Raw genomic sequence first — 17,181 nt, 5'->3', positions numbered from 1 at the left:
AGCTCAGGCCACAGCCCTTCTTATTCTTCCTCCAAATAGCCTCCACGCCTTTGCCTGTGCTGTTCTCTATAGCAGAAACACCCTTTCCTGCTCTCCTTCAGTCTAATTACATCCATCCTTCAAGACCCAGCCTGCACTGCTCCGTCCCCTGGGAAGTCTTCTCTAACCCACGGAAGAATCGCCTCGGACCCCTTTGAGCCCTCGTGGTCCCCCTGCCCCTCACCATACCCCATCTCCACACCCCTGTGTTCCCTCTGTGCCCACCCCAGCTAACAGACATTCCCAGGGTAAGCCTCTCACCCCTTCCCCACCTCCATCACTGAATGTACTCTGAGTTCAAGTGTCGAGGGAGAAGGGGGATAAAGAGAAGGAATGAGACAAAAGGAGGGAGAAGCAAAGGAGGAATTCAAGCCCCGCAAATGGCACTTGGAGTCCCTGGTACTGGCACGTAATAAAAGGAACAGCTGGGGCTCATGGATTATGGCCCTTGTTCTCAAGAACGTGTGTTGAGTTTTTTTTCCTTAAAAGACAGACTGCCTCCCGGGTAAAGGAGAAAGAGAAATTGTGGCAATCCCCTGTCTAGAAACCGTCCATGACTTCCTACAGATAGACCCTGGGGGAACTTGTGTGCCAAAAGGGAAAATCATTAGAAGAGTAACATTTATTGCATGCTTACTATGTTCCAGGCATTGTTCTAAGTCCTTTGCACATATTAATTTAATCCTCACAACAACAACAAAAGATAGGTTTCAATATTATTCCCGTTTTACATTTAGGGAAGTTAAGGTACAAAGAGGTTAAACAACTTGCCTAGAAGAGCACAGTAAATGGTCGAGCCAGGACACGCATCCAGGTGGTCTGGCTCTGGAGTCTGTACCCTCTAGTGCTTCTGCCTCGCAAAGGGAAGCTGGCAATGGAATTTACCTGTTGCCCACAATTTTTACTCTTATAAAAGTAACCACAACGTCACAGTTCTTGGTAGTGTGCTGGGATAGTCATCCGGGTATCTACAGGAGCTCGGCCTGGGCCGTGACCTGGACTCTGCCTTCTGTTCTCCCTCTCGCCCACCTCCCCATCACAGGCAACTGAAGAGTCTGGTCTCAAGACTTGGAACAAGAGTCAAGGTGGGTAATATCTGTACTGCTAGGCGTGGCATGGCATCGTACAGGGAGTAAGAACCAGCCTCTGTCTTCTGAGGTTCCCACACTTCTATTTCACTGTGGTCCAAAGAATCAAAATTGTCAGCCTCTCCAGCAAGGGTACTTGGAATGGATTTCCAAGGTGGGCTGGGCCTGCTTTTCCCACTTCCCAGCGGCGAGCATACCTCTGGCATTACCATGGAGTTGAGCTTCTCCAGAGCCCTTCTTTGAATCCCCACGTTGCCCAGCAGTCTTGGAGATTAGGCAGGACTAAAAGGGAAATGTTCTAGAGTCCCTCCCCTCCCTGCCCTGTCCCTCTGCCCTTTCCTCCATCTACCTTCTAAGAATAGTATTTGCCAAGCTGGTTCTGTCATGTATGGGGTCTGTGTGGAATACCAGCAGCCAAGGACAGGCCAGATTGTTCCACAGGAGGAAAACTGAGATCTAGGAGGAGGGAATGGGGCCTGGAAGAGAAGTGAGGGGGGATGGGGTGAGGTGGGGAGGAGAGAGAAGGAAAAAGAGCAGAGAGGATGAGGACCTGCAGAGGTGTGGCTGAAAGGACAGTTGTGCAGGGGGAGAGCAGGTGAGGAGGGCTCGGGAGGGCCTTGCCTGGTATAATTCCCCTTTGCTGTCTCCTTGCGACCTTCAGTGAAGATGCCTTTCCAAGGCTTTTTAAGGCTCAGCTCTGTATTTGAGATGCCTCCATGTGAGATGGCCTCCAGGCAGCCTTCCAAGTACCCACAGGCCAGAACGATGTTGCTGAAGGGCAAGAGAGGAACCCAGGGGGAGCGGTCTGTCTTGAGACTGGCCGGCAGACTCCTGACCATGGGACCTGCAGGATAGCCTCCTGGTGGCTCTGAGTCTCCTCAAGCTGCTGAATTCTGCTTGTAGAATGAAGCAGTGTTGAAGGGCTATGTGCCCTCCCCTGGTGGGTCAGGTGGAGGTGAACCAGGGACTGAGGATCCCCTGAGCCTGAAAGAGGCACATCTGAAGAGGTGGGTGGAGAATAAGTGGGGTCTGGGGCTCTTCCTGGCATTTAATGCTCTGGCCCCGCCTAGCTCTCCTCACCCACCTTCTCACACACCCAATGCCCCGGGCGTAGTTGAAGCTCACTGTTGCTTTATAGCCAGGCTCAGTGCCATCTCTGCCTCTGGGTTTTGTTCACACAGTGCCTTCCGCCAGGAGCTGCCTCCTCTGCCTTTTGGATTCCTCCCCACCTCCAGGCTCACCTCTTCTACGAAGTGCTCCCTGATTCCTCCCTCTGCTGAGCCCCCACAGCCTGGAGCATCTGGCCTACTCCTGCCGTTGTCTGGAGAATGGCCGTGGAACAGCTCCTGTGTTCTCAGCTTTCACACACAGGAGGCCACATGCTCTCCGCCCATCTGCCCCAGGGCAGAGCCTAGCACAGGGCTGGCCCAGGCTGCACCAACATGTTTCCCACTTGTTTTTGCAGAGCTTGCATTTGGCCTTCAACATTTGGTTCAGATGCCACCCCCCCCATCCCCAGGGAGACCTTTCCTGACTCCTTGGACTGGGGTCATGGGCATCCTCTGGGCACCCTTTCCCGTAGCCATGCTTCCCTCTGTTACAGCTTTGACATCACTGTATCAGTACCGCCAGTAGTTGGGAGCCTGTATGGGGCAGGGCTGGGGCGGTACTACCATATTTGCCGGCGTATAAGACGATTTTTTGGCGCTGAAAAATATGCCTCCAAGTGGGGGGTCATCTTATACGCCAGGTACACTTCAGATAGACTGCCCATAGTGCTTGCCCCGTGCCATAGTGGCCTCCCGATGCCCGCCCACTTCATTCCACATACCGTTCAGGCATCAGCAGCGCTGCTGGGTGTATGCTCGGCTGTTATGCGATTTTGCTGTTATGCGATTTTACCACACTCGCAAAATCTACGGTACCAGTCTATAGAGTGTGTTTTCTTTAGTGAATTACCGGTATGTTTACCGGTAATAAACTTGCACTGTTTTATGTATATGTTTGATTACATACAGCCTTGTGACAGTTTTCCTGCATGTCATAAGCATTTGAATATAAATTAAAATGTTGAAATCAAATCTGATATTGTTTTACCTTTTATTTGGTGTGTGGAAGGTGTGCGGAAGAGGGGGTAGTCTTATACAGCGAGTATATAACAAACTCTGTATTTTGAGTGGAAATGTTAGGGGGTCGTCTTATACGCCCGGTCGTCTTATACGCCGGCAAATACGGTACTTGGGCCCCAGAACTAACCCAGACCTGAACACAAGGTGTCAGTAAAGGTTTGCTGAATGAATGGAACATCACACTCAGAGAGCTCATCTTCATCTCTCAAAACCCAGCTCAAATGCCTCTTCCCAGAAGCTCGCACTTCCCCCTCCTATCTTCTTTCACTCCCTTATTGGTGACTCCAAAGCATGTAGCATACTCCTCAATTATAGTACATGTCACACTATATTTTTGTAAGCAGCTTAACATGGTTTCTCCAACTCTTCCATGGCTGACTGGGGCCTTCTGGAGAGCCAGGCCCAGGCTTGTCTGTGTCCACAGAGCCTGGTTCAGTGAAAGGGATCAATAAATAGTTGGTGAGAGTTTGGGGACTATGGGAGACCTCACTCCATGCACAGCTGAGCTAAGCTCCTAATTCTCTGCATGGTTTAGGGTTGGTGAAGCTTCTGGTGCCTCAGCCACAATGGCAAACGCAATGGCAGTCCAGGCCCGTGTCCTGCCCCAGTGGACTCAGCGACCCTGCCGTTGCCACTTAGCTGTGAGTTTCTGTAGCAGTTCATGTGGCCGCCGGCGGAACTTCTTCTGGGTGAAATAAAAGAGGATGGGATCTAGCACACTGTTGGCACTAGCAAAGGGCCGTGTGCCTTTGTAGGCGGCAGCAAAGGCCTCCATCACAGGGCAGGGGACACCGGGAGTGGAGCGCACTGCCAGGTAAGCCGTCTTGGTGACATGGAAAGGTAGGAAGCTAATGGCAAAGGCGGCTGCCACCACCACAGCCATGCGTGCTGCCTTGCCACGCCGCTCCTGGGCCACAGGCCCTGCTGGGCCATCCTGGCGGCACAAACGGCGGGCCAGGCAGCAGTAGCAGGCCAGCAGGGCAGCAAAGGGCAGCAGGAAGCCGATGACGGTGAGGGCCATGCCATAGGGCAAGTAGCGAGTGGACAGGGCTGGTGGGCTCAGGTCGTAGCAGACGGTACGGTTACGCTGGATGCCTGTGGAGGCAAAGAAGGCTGTGGGCAGGCATTGGGTTGTCACGGCCAGCCACACAGCCCCACATACTACCCAGGCAGTCCGGCGGCCCCCACGCTTGTGCCAGGCAGCCAGAGGGTGGCAGATACCCAGGTAGCGTTGGAAGCTGATGCAGGTGAGGAAGAGGATGCTGCCATGTAGGTTGGCATAGAAGACGAAGCGGACCAGGCGGCAGGTGAGGTCGCCAAAGGGCCAGTGGTCACCTTGGGCGTAGTTGTAGATGAGCAGGGGCAGGGAGCAGGCATACAGCAGATCAGCTAGGGCCAGGTTCAGGGTGTACACAGCCGTGCGGGTCAGGGCCCGGCGGGATGTGCAAATCTGGGCAATGACACAGGCATTCAGTGGCAGGCCGGCTGCCAGCACCACCGAGTACACAGGTGGCAGCAGCAGTTGCTTGAAGTTCTCTCGGAAGACACAGGTTGTGGGTGGTGAGTCCAGAGCCTGGTTTGTGCCATTGTGCCTCTCCATGGCTGCCTGACCAGGCTTCCTACATCTGGAGAGGTTGGGGAAGCAATACACAACCTGTCAGTGACCACACTCACCACACTCACAGACCACACCCAGTAGGCCCCTATCCCTCTAGACCTCCCCACCAGGAGCATCTCTGATACTCACCACCCCATGGGGGCCCCACATAGCCCTCACATCATGGAAACCTGGACTACAATAAAAGTCAAGCTTGCAAGAAATCCAATTCACTTTTTATAATACACATTTCCCACCAGGCTTCTTGGTGAACTTCTTTACATCCTTCAAAATCTTAGCCAAATGTCTCTTCTGTAAATGGAGATTGATGGGCTTTGGTTTGAATCCCAACTCTGCTACTTACTAGCTATGTGATTTTGGGCATGATATACCATCTCTGAATCTCAGTTTTCCCATCTGAAAAATGGGGGAATGACGCACCTACCTCTCAGGATGTCATGAGGTTAGAAGCACTAAATCATGCTATACAGGGTTCCCCTGGGTTCCCTGGAGTTTGGAGATTGTGGTCACAGTGGGCCTGCCTTTCTGCCTCTCCCCTGAAGCCCCAGAATCTCCTGAGAAAAAGTGCCAGGTCTGGTGCCTCTTTGCATGTGCAAGCCCAGCCTGGGGTCCAGGGAAGAGAGGGCCCAGTAACTCTTTTTTTTTTTTTTTTAACTTTTACAGATTTATTTTTGTGTATAGATTTGCTTAACAATTACTGAATTTCTAAGCCAGGTTCAGGCAACTGAAGAGCCTTTATAAGTAGTTTATATTGTCTAGAACCAAGGTATGCTGCAAACCCAGTCTGGAGCAAAATGGGAAATAACATCTTTCTAAAGATAGGCTTAGAAATTCTGATCCAGTAAGTTAAGATGTTTCCTTTCTCTGGTAGCAGGGCTGAGGAATACCTGGCTGCTAGACCACCATTCACAGGTATAGCCAAGAAAACAGGGTACAGACCACCAAAAGCAAGACCAACTAATCCACCCCGTATTACAGTACAGGTTTCACAGTTATCACCTGTATTCAATGGTAAACTTACAAAACCTTTGTAAGATACGTTTGCTGCCAAAAATGGGATTACTGCCATTGGTAAGCCTGCAGCTGTACGAGCCTGTATCACATTTAAGATGTGCCGAAAAAGACTGTTTGTTATTAGGCCACAGAGAGCAGCATTAAATCCAATATATGTCGATCCATGTTCAAGTAGACCCCTTTCTGCTTCTGGAAGTTGGTTAATTTTTCTGGTTATGATATTAAAAATTTGGATTTCCTTGACAGTATAATCTGGTTCATGATTTTTCCATCTTGAGCCTTAGGCTGTCCTCCCGGCACTTGGTGCTTCCTCGTCTTCCTTAGCCACTAAGGCTCCCCCAGTAACGCTTAATTAATCAACTTGAACAAAATGTCCACACACCGTGAGCTGACCAAGGACAGCGCCCACCTCTTCGGCCTGGACTCCACCTTTTAAAGCCATGGTCCTTCTTTTGGCTGCAGTTTTCTTATCTGTAAAGTGAGGGAAGGAGGTGATTCAGGAGTCTTAACCCTCCTTCCAGTTGATTTGAGGCTACAAAGGTTGGTCTGGCAGTGCCCTGAGGTCACAGCGCCCCCTGGTGGCTAGAGTGAAAACAGCTTCCCTGAAGGCAAATGGCGGAAGGAGGTCAACAGCTTACTCCATAGGGAGGAAAATCTAGACACAGTGAGGGGCAATGACTGCTCAATCTTATCCAGTGAGTTAGAGGCAGAGCCACAATGCAAGTCCAACTGCTCGACTGGGAGGGAACCTAGTGTAGCCCATGGACGTGGAATGTAGAGGTTACGAGCCCAGCTTCAGAGAATCAGGCAGGCCTGGTTCAAATCCTGGCTTCCTTTCTTTCATGCTGTTCAACTCAGGGCATATCACTTGCTTTTTCTGAGCCTGTGTCCTCATCAGTGAAATGTATCATAGGCCTGACATGCAGCAGGTGCTTAATAAATGTCATACCATGCCATTGCATCCTACACCTTGTCCCTCCACTCATCCCTTCAGGCTGGATTTTAGGGGAGCCAGCAGCACAAATGCCTTAAAGGGTCCCCTGGTGGGATAAGTCTGACTTCTTGTCGCTCACCTCCCAGCTAGCATTTCCACATTTACTGGTGTCCAGGGAGAATTCACCACTTAAATCCAGTGGACCTGTAAGGCAAAGCCCTTGAGAAAGTGAGTCAGATCTCCTCTCTCCCTGATTTATAGGTGGGAGACCACTGAGGCCCAGAAAAATTATAAAGTCCTGAAAATGCACTCAGAGGGTGATAGAGGGTTGAGGCCGAGTATATAGGCTCTGGTCTGGATATCCAGGTTCAAATCCCAGCTCTGCCACATGTGAGCTGTGTGGCCTCAGGCTCATTACTGAATGTCTATGCCTCTGTTTCCCCATCTATATAATGAGGTAATATAGCACCTGCCAGATAGGGCTGTTGTGAGGATCAGTCCTGGCACAGGGCAAGTGGTAGCTGTTCTTAATGTGAATATACTGGTTAGTAAAGTTATGAGATTTGTAAAAGTTATACTAGAGCAGGGGCCGGCCGAGTGGCGCGATGGTTAAGAACTGGCTTGGGACACCAGAGGGCCCCGGTTCAGATCCCACATATGAGGGCCAGTGACACTGCCCTCCACAGCTAAGATGCTGAACAACAGCTCAACCTGGAGCTGGGCTGCCAGGAGTTGCCTACGATGGCATAGGCTGCAGCCCCTGCTGTAGTAGGTTGTCATGGGCTACCGTGTGTAGCCAGCATCCACTGTGAGCGGCCGTCCAGAAGCCGGTGACTGATCTGCCTTGCCAGGGAAGAGCACAATGATGGCGCCAACTTGGGCCAGTGAAGTAACGTCCTCCACAACTAGACTGAAGAACAAAAATGACAGCAACTTGTCTGTTCCCCTTCCCCCAATTCCCCAATAATAATAATAAAAATCTTTTAAAAAAAAAGTTATACTAGAGCAAAACATAACTCCCCACACTAATTTCTCCCAACTTAAAATTTGATTTTGATTCTGGGCAACTGCAAAACGATGATGTTTGGATTTTCATGTGTTCCACATGCCATATTACCTTTAGTTAGCAAAGATTCTTTGTGGGGCTTCCACCCATGAGTTAGGAGTGCTGGGTGCTCAGCTGACAAGTTAGGCACAAGGGAGAGGCCAAGGAGGAAGCACAGCAGTCCCACCATTGTAGCCAGGAAGCCAAGATCAGTACAGGCAAGAGAAAGTTCATTCGTTCGTCTCTTCATTCATTTGTTTAGGCCATTCTTTCATTCATGAATTCATTCTCTGGTTTTCACATGCCAGGCATTTAATGAGAAGTTTTGCCTGCTGACTGCATGAGGGCACAGTATACAGATGCAGATGTAGGTAGATAGATACCGATACAGACATACATATACACAAATACTATACCTATTACCTGTACATACTCATATACATGTGCTAGTCTGAAGGGGGAGACCAGTGCAAGCCATAGGATGGAAGAGACTTCTCAGAGGAGGATGAAGGATGGTGCAAGACCCTAATGGTTGAGGAGGTTCTCCCTGAGTGGAGAGGGGTGTGAGGACCCTGGGGTGTCCCCAGGGGAGGAAGAAGGTGGAGTAGGCAGGGCCTGGGAGGAAAGCAGTGTGCTGGGGCAGAGGGTTTTGGTGAGGAGGAGGAAACTGGTGGGAGGAGCTGTGCTGTGTCCCTGAACCCTCCTTTGGGAGGCCTGTCACCCTCAGACACCACCCCAGAGACACCCTCTGCCTTAGGTGAATGGAGACTCCAGTCATTTTCTGCCCCTCACTCCCTGGTGAGATGGGTACTCTTGGAAGGAAGCATGAGGGGACCCAGGGCAAACCTTCAGGTCTGCTCCAGGAAAGATAGGCCTGTCACCCTGGCTCCCTCATCCACTCTGCCTTCTGAGGACCTACGAGGGGTGAGCTGCTCTCCCAGTTCCTGGCAGGAGCTGGTTCTGAGACAGGGCTTGCTTGGCCCCTGCCCCCGGGCAGCAACCGACATTGGCTCCCTGCAGGTCTCACATCTGTCATCCACGCTTGGGCCCTGCGCCCTGGACCAGCTCAGACCCCAGCCTCTGCTTGGACTCCAGTTACTCTTCCCGTGGTGGGGAGCTTTCTAACAGGTGTGTCTCTACCTCCTTCCCTGCATCCCTCTGTCCTTTGGGGGAAAGCTAAAACCCCCATCCTGACAGTCAAGCTCCTGCCAAGCCCCCTAGCCTCATCTAATGTACCCAGGTCCCTCCGCTGTGCCCCTTCCTCTCTTGTCACACTGTTTGCAAGACACCGAAACTGCGACATAGTCATTCACAGCCAGAGATCCAGGTTTCCGCTTCGGCCTCCCATCTTTACTGCTTGCTTCACACAAAGTGCCACTCAACCTATCTCTGTTCAACAAAACCCCAAGTGTCCATCAAGCTCCAGATCCAATCTTGCTTCTTCATTTTCTGACTCCCCAGCTGGGTAGAGCACCTTCCTCTGGGCTCCCCATCTTTGTGGACCTCCTTTAGGTAAGTGCTAAATGCCTGCCTGCCCACAGTTCATAGTCCCTTGTGTCCAGACCCAGCCCCACCCCGCACCGGCCCATGTAAGTGTTACTACTTACATGCAGCCTCCTGTCCCCGAGATGCCTCCTGTCCCGAAGCGCCTTGGTGGCCCAAGTGTGTTGGGGCAAGGAGAAGCCAGACACGAGGCTCCCCACCTTCCTGCCCTCAGTCCAGGCTATGACATCTCCGACAGGGCGACAGGGCGGGCAGCTTCCTTTGTTTCCAGGAAGGACTGTCTCTGACTGAAATAGCCCCTGCGGGGGCCACCCCCTCCCTAACACCCCTAACACCAAGGCCTGGCGGGAACTGGGCCTAGATGAGCAAGGGGGTGGAGAAACAGACTTCTTCCCAGAACCGTCCCCCATCCCAGCAGAAGAAAGAGGGTGATGAGGGGCTAGACAGAGGGAGCAGTAGGGGACCAGAGGCTGCTGGTCAAAGGCCTGTCCCACAGACCCAGCAGCTTTCTTTCTCGTCAGCCCCTTTGTCTTTTCACTTGTCAAACGGGATAGTTGGTGATTACAGAGCTTCTGACTCCTCTGTTAGCTGTAACACCCAGAGCCATCTTCTCAGTATCCCACTCCTCCACCCACCCCTCCTTTCCGCATGCATGGACATGCCCATCCTTCTATGTGGCAATCTGCTTATGCACTTACTTATTCAGCTACCTTCTCCCTCCCTCCTTCCTTCTCTTCCTTTTCTCCACGAGCGTTTGTTGAGCACCTACTATATGCTGTCAGATCCTCACACATCCCCCCATTAACCAGTCACTTCCCCCTTCCCCATGGCAGGTTGAGAGCTCACAGGGAATGATGGGCATGGGTTGTGGAGATGGAGCTAATGCCCTGAGAACTCACCTGAGTGAAGTTCTCTGGTCTGTGTCAAGTTCTCCTCCAACCCCTCTTCACCAACAAACCAGAACTCAGAGCTGTTAGGACGACCTGAGCAGGACATGTCCCAAAGAGACCAGCTCCAGGGGTGGGGGCAGCATTTGGGGCATGACCTGGAGGAGGTGGGCTTTAATTTGGAGCAGCTGAGGCAACTAGGGGGTGGGGTGGAGGGTGGTGCAGGAAAAGAGCACTGCCTTAGGGATTTGAGGCCCAGGTAGAACCTGGGCCTCTAATCAGTGTGTGACTCTGGATAAGCCCTTTCCTCTTTCTGAGCCCCCTTGGTAGAATGTGGTCACACTGGACACCAGCAGGTTGTGAGGATGAACTGCCACAAGGGGGGAGTACCCTTTATACTCCGTAAGGTGTAAGCACTGATCTCGCCTCCAAACCCATTTTACAGGCAAGGGTACTGAGGAACCAACTTGGGGCCAAAACCCAAATGGAGAAAATTCAGATTTAAACTGCTGATAAACACTTGGTCAATTGTGCATGGATAGGCACTTATTGCATATTCGGGTCTGTGCTAGGAGGTCACTTGTGCTATTTAAGAGCATGGACTTCTTGGTCTGATTTGAGCTGTGCTGGGACCCACGAGGGCAAGGAGGCCTGGCCGTCAGTCCAGCAGCCAATCCTGTTGGGTTCCCAGGACAACCTCCTGTGGTCACCCTCACCAGTGTGGGTGACTATGTGTCCCAAGAGTGGGAGCCACTCTGAGGGCTTCCTAGGGGTATCAATCAGCCCTAGGACAGGGATTAGGTCTTAGCTCCTGCAGCCTGGGTGGGGCTCAGAGGGAGAGCTCAGGTGTTAGGGGTCATAGGTCCACCTAGGAGGGAGTGGCCTGAAAGGGCTCCTGTTGCTGGGTCTTAAAGGGCCAAGGGGACTTGGACTCTGAAGAGTGAAGACAACGTCCCAGGCAGGAGGCAAAGAGGTGGGGAACGAGCCTACCCTGTCTGAGAAATGAAGAATAAATATTGTAGCCAGAGCACAGGATGAGCTGTACAAAGAGAGGGACAGATGGGAGGGTTGAGGAGGCTGGTTCATCATAAAACCTTCAAGCAGAGCCCAGGTGCTGCTGCCCTGCTCCTAAGGCCAGCTTCAGCTTCCCACCTGGCTGTCCAACCTCTATACTTATGCTCAAGCTGTTTCCTCTGCTTGGGATGCTTTCCCCACCTTCTCTGAATAATCCCTACTTATCCTTCCTGTAGTTTTCTCATTTGTGAAGTGAGAATGATCGTCGGTACCTACCACAGAGGCTGGCATAAGAATTAAATGACACCATGTATATGAGGTGCCCTGGCACACAGTAGGTACTCAATAAACATTTGTTAACTGAATGAATCAATTCCAGGCCCAGCCTAAATGGGCTTCCTCAGCCCACCTCAGTCTCCACTGCTTTCTGGGCCCTCAGCACCAGGTGTCATTTCTTAACTGCCTCCCCTGTGCCAGGTGCTTTATCTGCAGCTCTAGGTTGGGGGTGGGGGTGGGTTCTTCTCCCCATTTTGTAGATGAAGAAACTGACTGCAGAAGGGTCAGTGAGGTTCCCAAGATGTCCCAGCCAGGTGGCATTTCAACAGGGTCTTTCTGACTCTATGGCCCGCTTTTCCCAATGTTCCTCCGAAGTCCAGGGGATTCCCCGTGGAATGTCTTCCCTGCACTGAGGGCCTATGGCCATCAGATGGCGCCAGCAGACTGCCCAGGATGGCCAGTCTCACCTTCAGACTAGCGGCCCTGGGCTGGGTGGCAGGTCTGCACACAGCAGGAGGCCTCCCCGGTGTGGCAGGCGCTGAACAACCTCAGGACTGAGTTCCCAGCCTCCTTTCCTCCTGAGCCAGTCTCCAGCCTTTCTCCTACTTATCATTTCCACATAAGCTCAAGCCCTGTTTTCAGATCCTCATCGGGTCCATGTGGCTCACAGGAGCCACTGGGGACATTGGCAGGATGACCATGGCCAGTGCTGAGCCCTGTCTGAGGTAGAGGCCCTGGGAGTGTCGCCCTGACACCAGGTATCCACCACCGATTTCCTTTCCAGGTACACCATTGGCAGAAACACTGGATTCCCTTGCCCCACAGAGGGTAGAGACATTTTACAATTCAAGCAACACATGGGGTCGGTTTATGCCTGCAGCAGAAGCTATTCAGTTTAGACGCAAGGAAGAACTGAAAAGGGTTGAAGCTCCTTAGGCTGCTTGGATCCTATGGTCTCAGGATACCCTTTAGATAACTTGGCAGCCTCCCCGCTGCCCTGCCCCCACCCCAAACCCCTCATATCTGGAAGGGATGAGGAGGCCTGGTGGCTAGAGGCAGTAGCTGGAAGCCTGAGTCACAGCCTGCCAGCCAGCCAGGAACCAGCCCAGACCAGGCTGGATGTGGGAAGAGGCTTCTCAACCTTGGCCGGCCTGCCTGCCTGCTGGGAAACAAGGTCTGGAATCCCCCTTGCCCAGCCCCTGCCCTGTGAACTTAGCAACAAGGGCACAGGATAACAGGGGTCAAGACCTCGCTTCCTTCCCGTGAGGAGTCAGACAGGCTGGGATCCATCACCAACTTTCTGTGTGACCCGGCACGAGCCACCTACCCTCTCTGAGCCTGAGTCTCCACCTGATAAACAGGGTTAGTAATGGTGCCCACCTGACAGTGTCATTATGTCCTCTGTGCTCCAGTCACCAACCCATCCCTGACCCAGGCAGTGTCCAGCCTAGGGCAAGGGAGCCCCCTGGAGCCCACCTCAGGCCAGGCTGAGGCCGGGTTCCTGATGCCAGTGCCTCTCTGGCACCCAGAGGACAGTGGGTAGGGGGCAAAGCCAACCCTTTCCGGAGGGGTTTTGGTCTCACCTGTGGTATCAGGCTGGCCACAAAGGAAGGCAAACCTGTCAGGAGGAGGACACAGGGAGGGCAGGAAACCTAATTTCTCTTCTCTTTCCCACTTCCCCATCTCACCTCCTGCTCAATAGGAATTAAACCTAGAACTGAAACAACCATTTTGAGTGCAAGGAAGGGGAAGCTGTCATTTTGGGGAATTTGGGGGTTGAGGCTGCTTCCTGTGGTTTCTCTCCAGCTTCTACAGCAGCGGTTCTCAACCTTCCTAATGCCGCGACCCCTTAATACAGTTCCTCATGTTGTGGTGACCCCCAACCATAAAATTATTTTCATTGCTACTCTATAACTGTAATTTTGCTACTGTTATGAATCGTAATGTAAATATCTTTTTGTTTTTCGATGGTCTTAGGCGACCCCTGTGAAAGGGTCGTTTGACCCCCAAAGGGGTCGTGACCCACAGGTTGAGAACCGCTGTTCTACAGGCTGAGCAAAGAGGGATCTTGCATCTCCTGAGCCTCTACTATGTACCAGGCCCCAGCTACCCATCAGTGAGCTCACATCATCCCCACCACCATCTGGGAAGATGTTTTAATTGGGTATTGACTATGCACCAAGCACTGTGCAAAAATGCTTTACACGCTGTATCTCATTCACTCTTCCCAGTTACCATCCCACTTTACAGATGAGGAAGCTGAGGCTTGGCAAAATTAGCAACAGGTTCTCTTTTGGGAATGAGGTAAAGTGGTCGGAGACCATGGTCACCCTCGTGGGTGCAAGGCTGAGAAGTCACAGGTGGCCTTGGGGCTGAGGAACCCAGAGAGAGTGCACAGAGCCCAGAAGGCAGCAGTGACAGCAGAGGGAGAGTCCATGGTGCCCAGCTTTCCAAGTCCAGACCCACGGGGTCGCACCATCTCCCATCCTTCTCAGGGCTCTGGGAGATCTTAAGACCTTCCAATAAACCCTCTTTCCCTGGAGTTGGTGTGGGAGGGTCTCTGTTCCTTGCCTGGACTCCTGGGATGTCCCATTTAAAAAATCTCCCTTTGGAGATGTGCCACTTGGATCTCTATTCAAGAAAGAACTGGCTGGGGCTGGCCGAGTGGCGCGTTGGTTAGGAGTTGGCTTGGGACACCAGCTCTGAGCATCAGGGCTGCAGGTTCAGATCCCACATTAGGACCAGTGACGCTGCACCCTCTACAGCTAAGATGGTGAACAACAGCTTGACCTGGAGCTGGGCTGCTGTGAGTCGCCGGCGATGGCATAGGCTGCAGTGAAGCTGCTGTGGGCTGCCATAAGCTACCGTGAGCAGCCAGCAGCCAGTGTGAGCGGCCAAGAGATGCTGTGACCCGCCGTCCAGTGCCCGGCAACCGATCTGCCTCACCCAGGAAGAGAGCAATGATAATATCAACATGGGCCAGTGAAGCGACGTCCTCCACAACTAAAGAACAAAAAAGGACAGCAACTCATCTGTTTCCCTTCCCTGATTCCCCAATGCTGTTCCCCTCCCCCAATTTCCCAATAAAATCTGGGGGGGGAAAAAAGAACTGGCTGTTTAGCTGCAAAAGGTGCAGTTGGCTAACAACCTCCATTGGTGTCTTCAGGACCCCCCTAATCCTCTCAGAATACCAGGCTCCAGTCCACTGGGAAGAGAGGGCCCAGCTCCAGCCATCTGGCCTGCTCCGCAGGCAGTCATTGTTCTGCTGCTCTATAGTCTTTTCCCACCTGATTACCCGATTCCCTCTCATGATGATAGCTCTGCCTCCTGTTTTCCCTTTGGGGGATCCCCTCCTTCCTTTCCTGAAGTCTTGAGGATCTGGAGGTGGTAGGCCTGAGAACTAGGCCTGCCAGTGAGAGAAGAGTGGGCTCCTCAGGCCCTATAATGGGCTCAGGGGTAGATGGGCTACCTTCACCAAGTACCTTGGAGTCAGTTCTGAAGCTTTTACTGGAACATTGGGAAGGAGAGAATTTTTTTCCATTGGGTTTGCAAAGCTGGTAGAAAGTGAGCCTGGAGCTGCTAGAGCCAGATGATCTATGTGCCAGGCACTGTCCTAGGCATTGCAGATACTACCACCAGGGAGGAGATAGTCCAAAGTAAAGCCGAGGGATGACGGAGTTAAAAGATGGGAACACACAGGTTCCTGAAAGCACCACTGAGTGCCTAGTTCCAGCTGTGCCTGAAGCGTCACCTTCCACTGGACTTTTTGGTGGCATGAGCGGATAAATCCCCTTTTGCCTCAGTCCATCTAACCTACGATCCTGTCACTTGAAATTAGAAGTCCTGCCTACAGACTTGCACCCCATGCTCCCCTCTCCTCTTTCCGCAGCTCATGTTCACAGCTTTGGCTCTGGAACCCTCACATACCTGGAGGCCACAAGCAGTGGGGCAGGTGGGGACTGAGGGACTGTCAGGTCAAGCTTGATCCCCAGGAGGGCAGCCAGGGAAGCCTCCAATTCATTTCCAATGAGAGCCCCTTCTCTATCAGCACCCAGAGAAGCCACTGTGTCATCTTAGTACCTCCTGGGCAGGAAACCGGAAGGCTGGAAATCTGTGTTCCAGTCCTAGATTCGTCTTCTATTTCTATGACCCTGGGGAGGTCACGTCACCTCCCTGAGCCTTATTTTCCTGAGCTACTTAACTGGTACAGTTTCTTGGTTACTCAGCAGGTGCCAGCCACTGAATTAAGTGCTTTCGCTGCAGGATCTCATTTGCTATTATATCAGCCTTGTGTGGTGGGTTGTATCATCCCAATTTAGTGATGCGAAAACAGGCTTAGAAAAGGCTGGTGATTGGGCCAAGGTGACACAGTCACTGGCGAGACAGGACAAGGATGCAGATCTGAATAATGATACAATCTGTGCTCAGGAAGAGAGGTGATACTTCCTTCCAGGAAAAGTGAGGCCAGAGAGGTTAGGAACTTGCTCAAAGTGCCCAGTAAATCCACCAAGCCACCCTGCCTTTCAGGAACACAGTGGCCTGAGACAGGACAAAGAAGTGAGGGTCGAAAGATAGGGCAGAAAAGAAGACCAGTCCAAGGGTCTATGTCAGCCAGACTTCCTCCCTTCTTTAACTTTGTTAGGAATCGGGGACAAGGTTTGCTTTGTGTTTGGAGCCCCAGGGACCAGCACAGGTTCCAGCTCCCAAGAGTCACCGGGAAATGTTGAATGAGTGAACCCAGTCTGTAAAGATGAGTCACAGGGCTCTGTCCTTGGTGCTGCCTGACTCAATCATCTCTAAGAAAATCTTTGTCTTGGCTGATGACGAAGACTTGTCAGGGGGAATGAAGGTAACAGCTGCAGGAGTAGCACCTCTGAGCCTGCCTGGCTCCCCCAGTCCTTGATCCTCTGGCAGGCAGAGCACCAACACTACCTGAAGGTTTCACACAGACACTGAAGCCCCAAAGGCAGGAAGGAAGCCTTGTCCACAGTTCTCACAGGTAAAGTTTGGGTATAAAGAAAGCCTCAGAGAACCACTCACTTCCCATGAAAGGCAGCCCTGTGCCTTGGCCCTGTTCTGACCATCCCCAGCACCCAAGACACCCAACTAGACCCCAGAGCCCAAGGGTCAATGACAGGGCTCTGAGTTCTGGACCCTCAGGGTCAGAGAGGCCTTAAGAGCATTTGACCCAGGGCTCTTTCCAACCCCTCAGGGAAGGAGGCTCCCTGAAGCCTCTTTGACAGGGCTTGTCTGGCCCCTGCTTGCACACTTCCTGGGACAGGGAGCTCACTCCTTCTCTCCCAGGCCACTGCATTCCACCTTGAGAAAGCTTTCTGGGAGATATGCTTTGTAACCCCAACTTCTGAGATATGCCTCTAGGCACTGTTTCCTATCCCCAGCCTGGCCTGCTTGTGGGCCACAGAGCCTGGCTGCCCCCAAGCCCCAGGACACCCTATAGGATGGTCCCAAGACTACTCATCAGTTGTTTTTCATTCCCACTGGGCAATTCTAGTGCTTATGTCCAGGCCCAGGGAACACGGTGGTGGAGCCCATAAACCAGGCATGAGCCTAGGGGGCCGTGACCATTTCTAAACCTTTGCCTCTGTCCTGTCTCATTCCCTGCCTGGGTCCTGT

The 17,181-nt window shown here is 52.3% G+C and overlaps 1 protein-coding gene and 1 pseudogene across 5 annotated transcripts in view; both read right to left on the bottom strand.

Annotated features, from left to right (window-relative positions):
- Window positions 1–3,565: 3,565 nt before the first annotated feature.
- P2RY6 (pyrimidinergic receptor P2Y6) overlaps window positions 3,566–17,181 on the bottom strand; it is a 35,884-nt gene continuing 22,268 nt past the window's right edge. For 2 of the 5 annotated variants that reach the window (XM_019649457.1, XM_019649456.1), the window contains 2 exons: window positions 6,271–6,359; window positions 3,566–4,881 (listed from right to left, as the gene is read on the bottom strand). In XM_019649457.1, the coding sequence (XP_019505002.1) occupies window positions 3,870–4,856 (987 nt within the window). In that variant the 5' untranslated portion in view covers window positions 4,857–4,881; window positions 6,271–6,359 and the 3' untranslated portion in view covers window positions 3,566–3,869. Of the gene's footprint in view, window positions 4,882–6,270; window positions 6,360–6,961; window positions 7,027–9,474; window positions 10,229–10,269; window positions 10,496–17,181 lie in introns of those variants that run through there. The other 3 variants (XM_019649460.1, XM_019649461.1, XM_019649459.1) reach the window with 3 other exon arrangements.
- LOC109386302 (transmembrane protein 126A pseudogene) lies at window positions 4,903–6,330 on the bottom strand (annotated as a pseudogene).

Source organism: Hipposideros armiger, unplaced genomic scaffold, assembly GCF_001890085.2.
Source record: "Hipposideros armiger isolate ML-2016 unplaced genomic scaffold, ASM189008v1 scaffold_132, whole genome shotgun sequence".
NCBI classification, from domain to species: Eukaryota; Metazoa; Chordata; class Mammalia; order Chiroptera; family Hipposideridae; genus Hipposideros; species Hipposideros armiger.
This window is presented reverse-complemented; position numbering and strand designations above follow the sequence as displayed.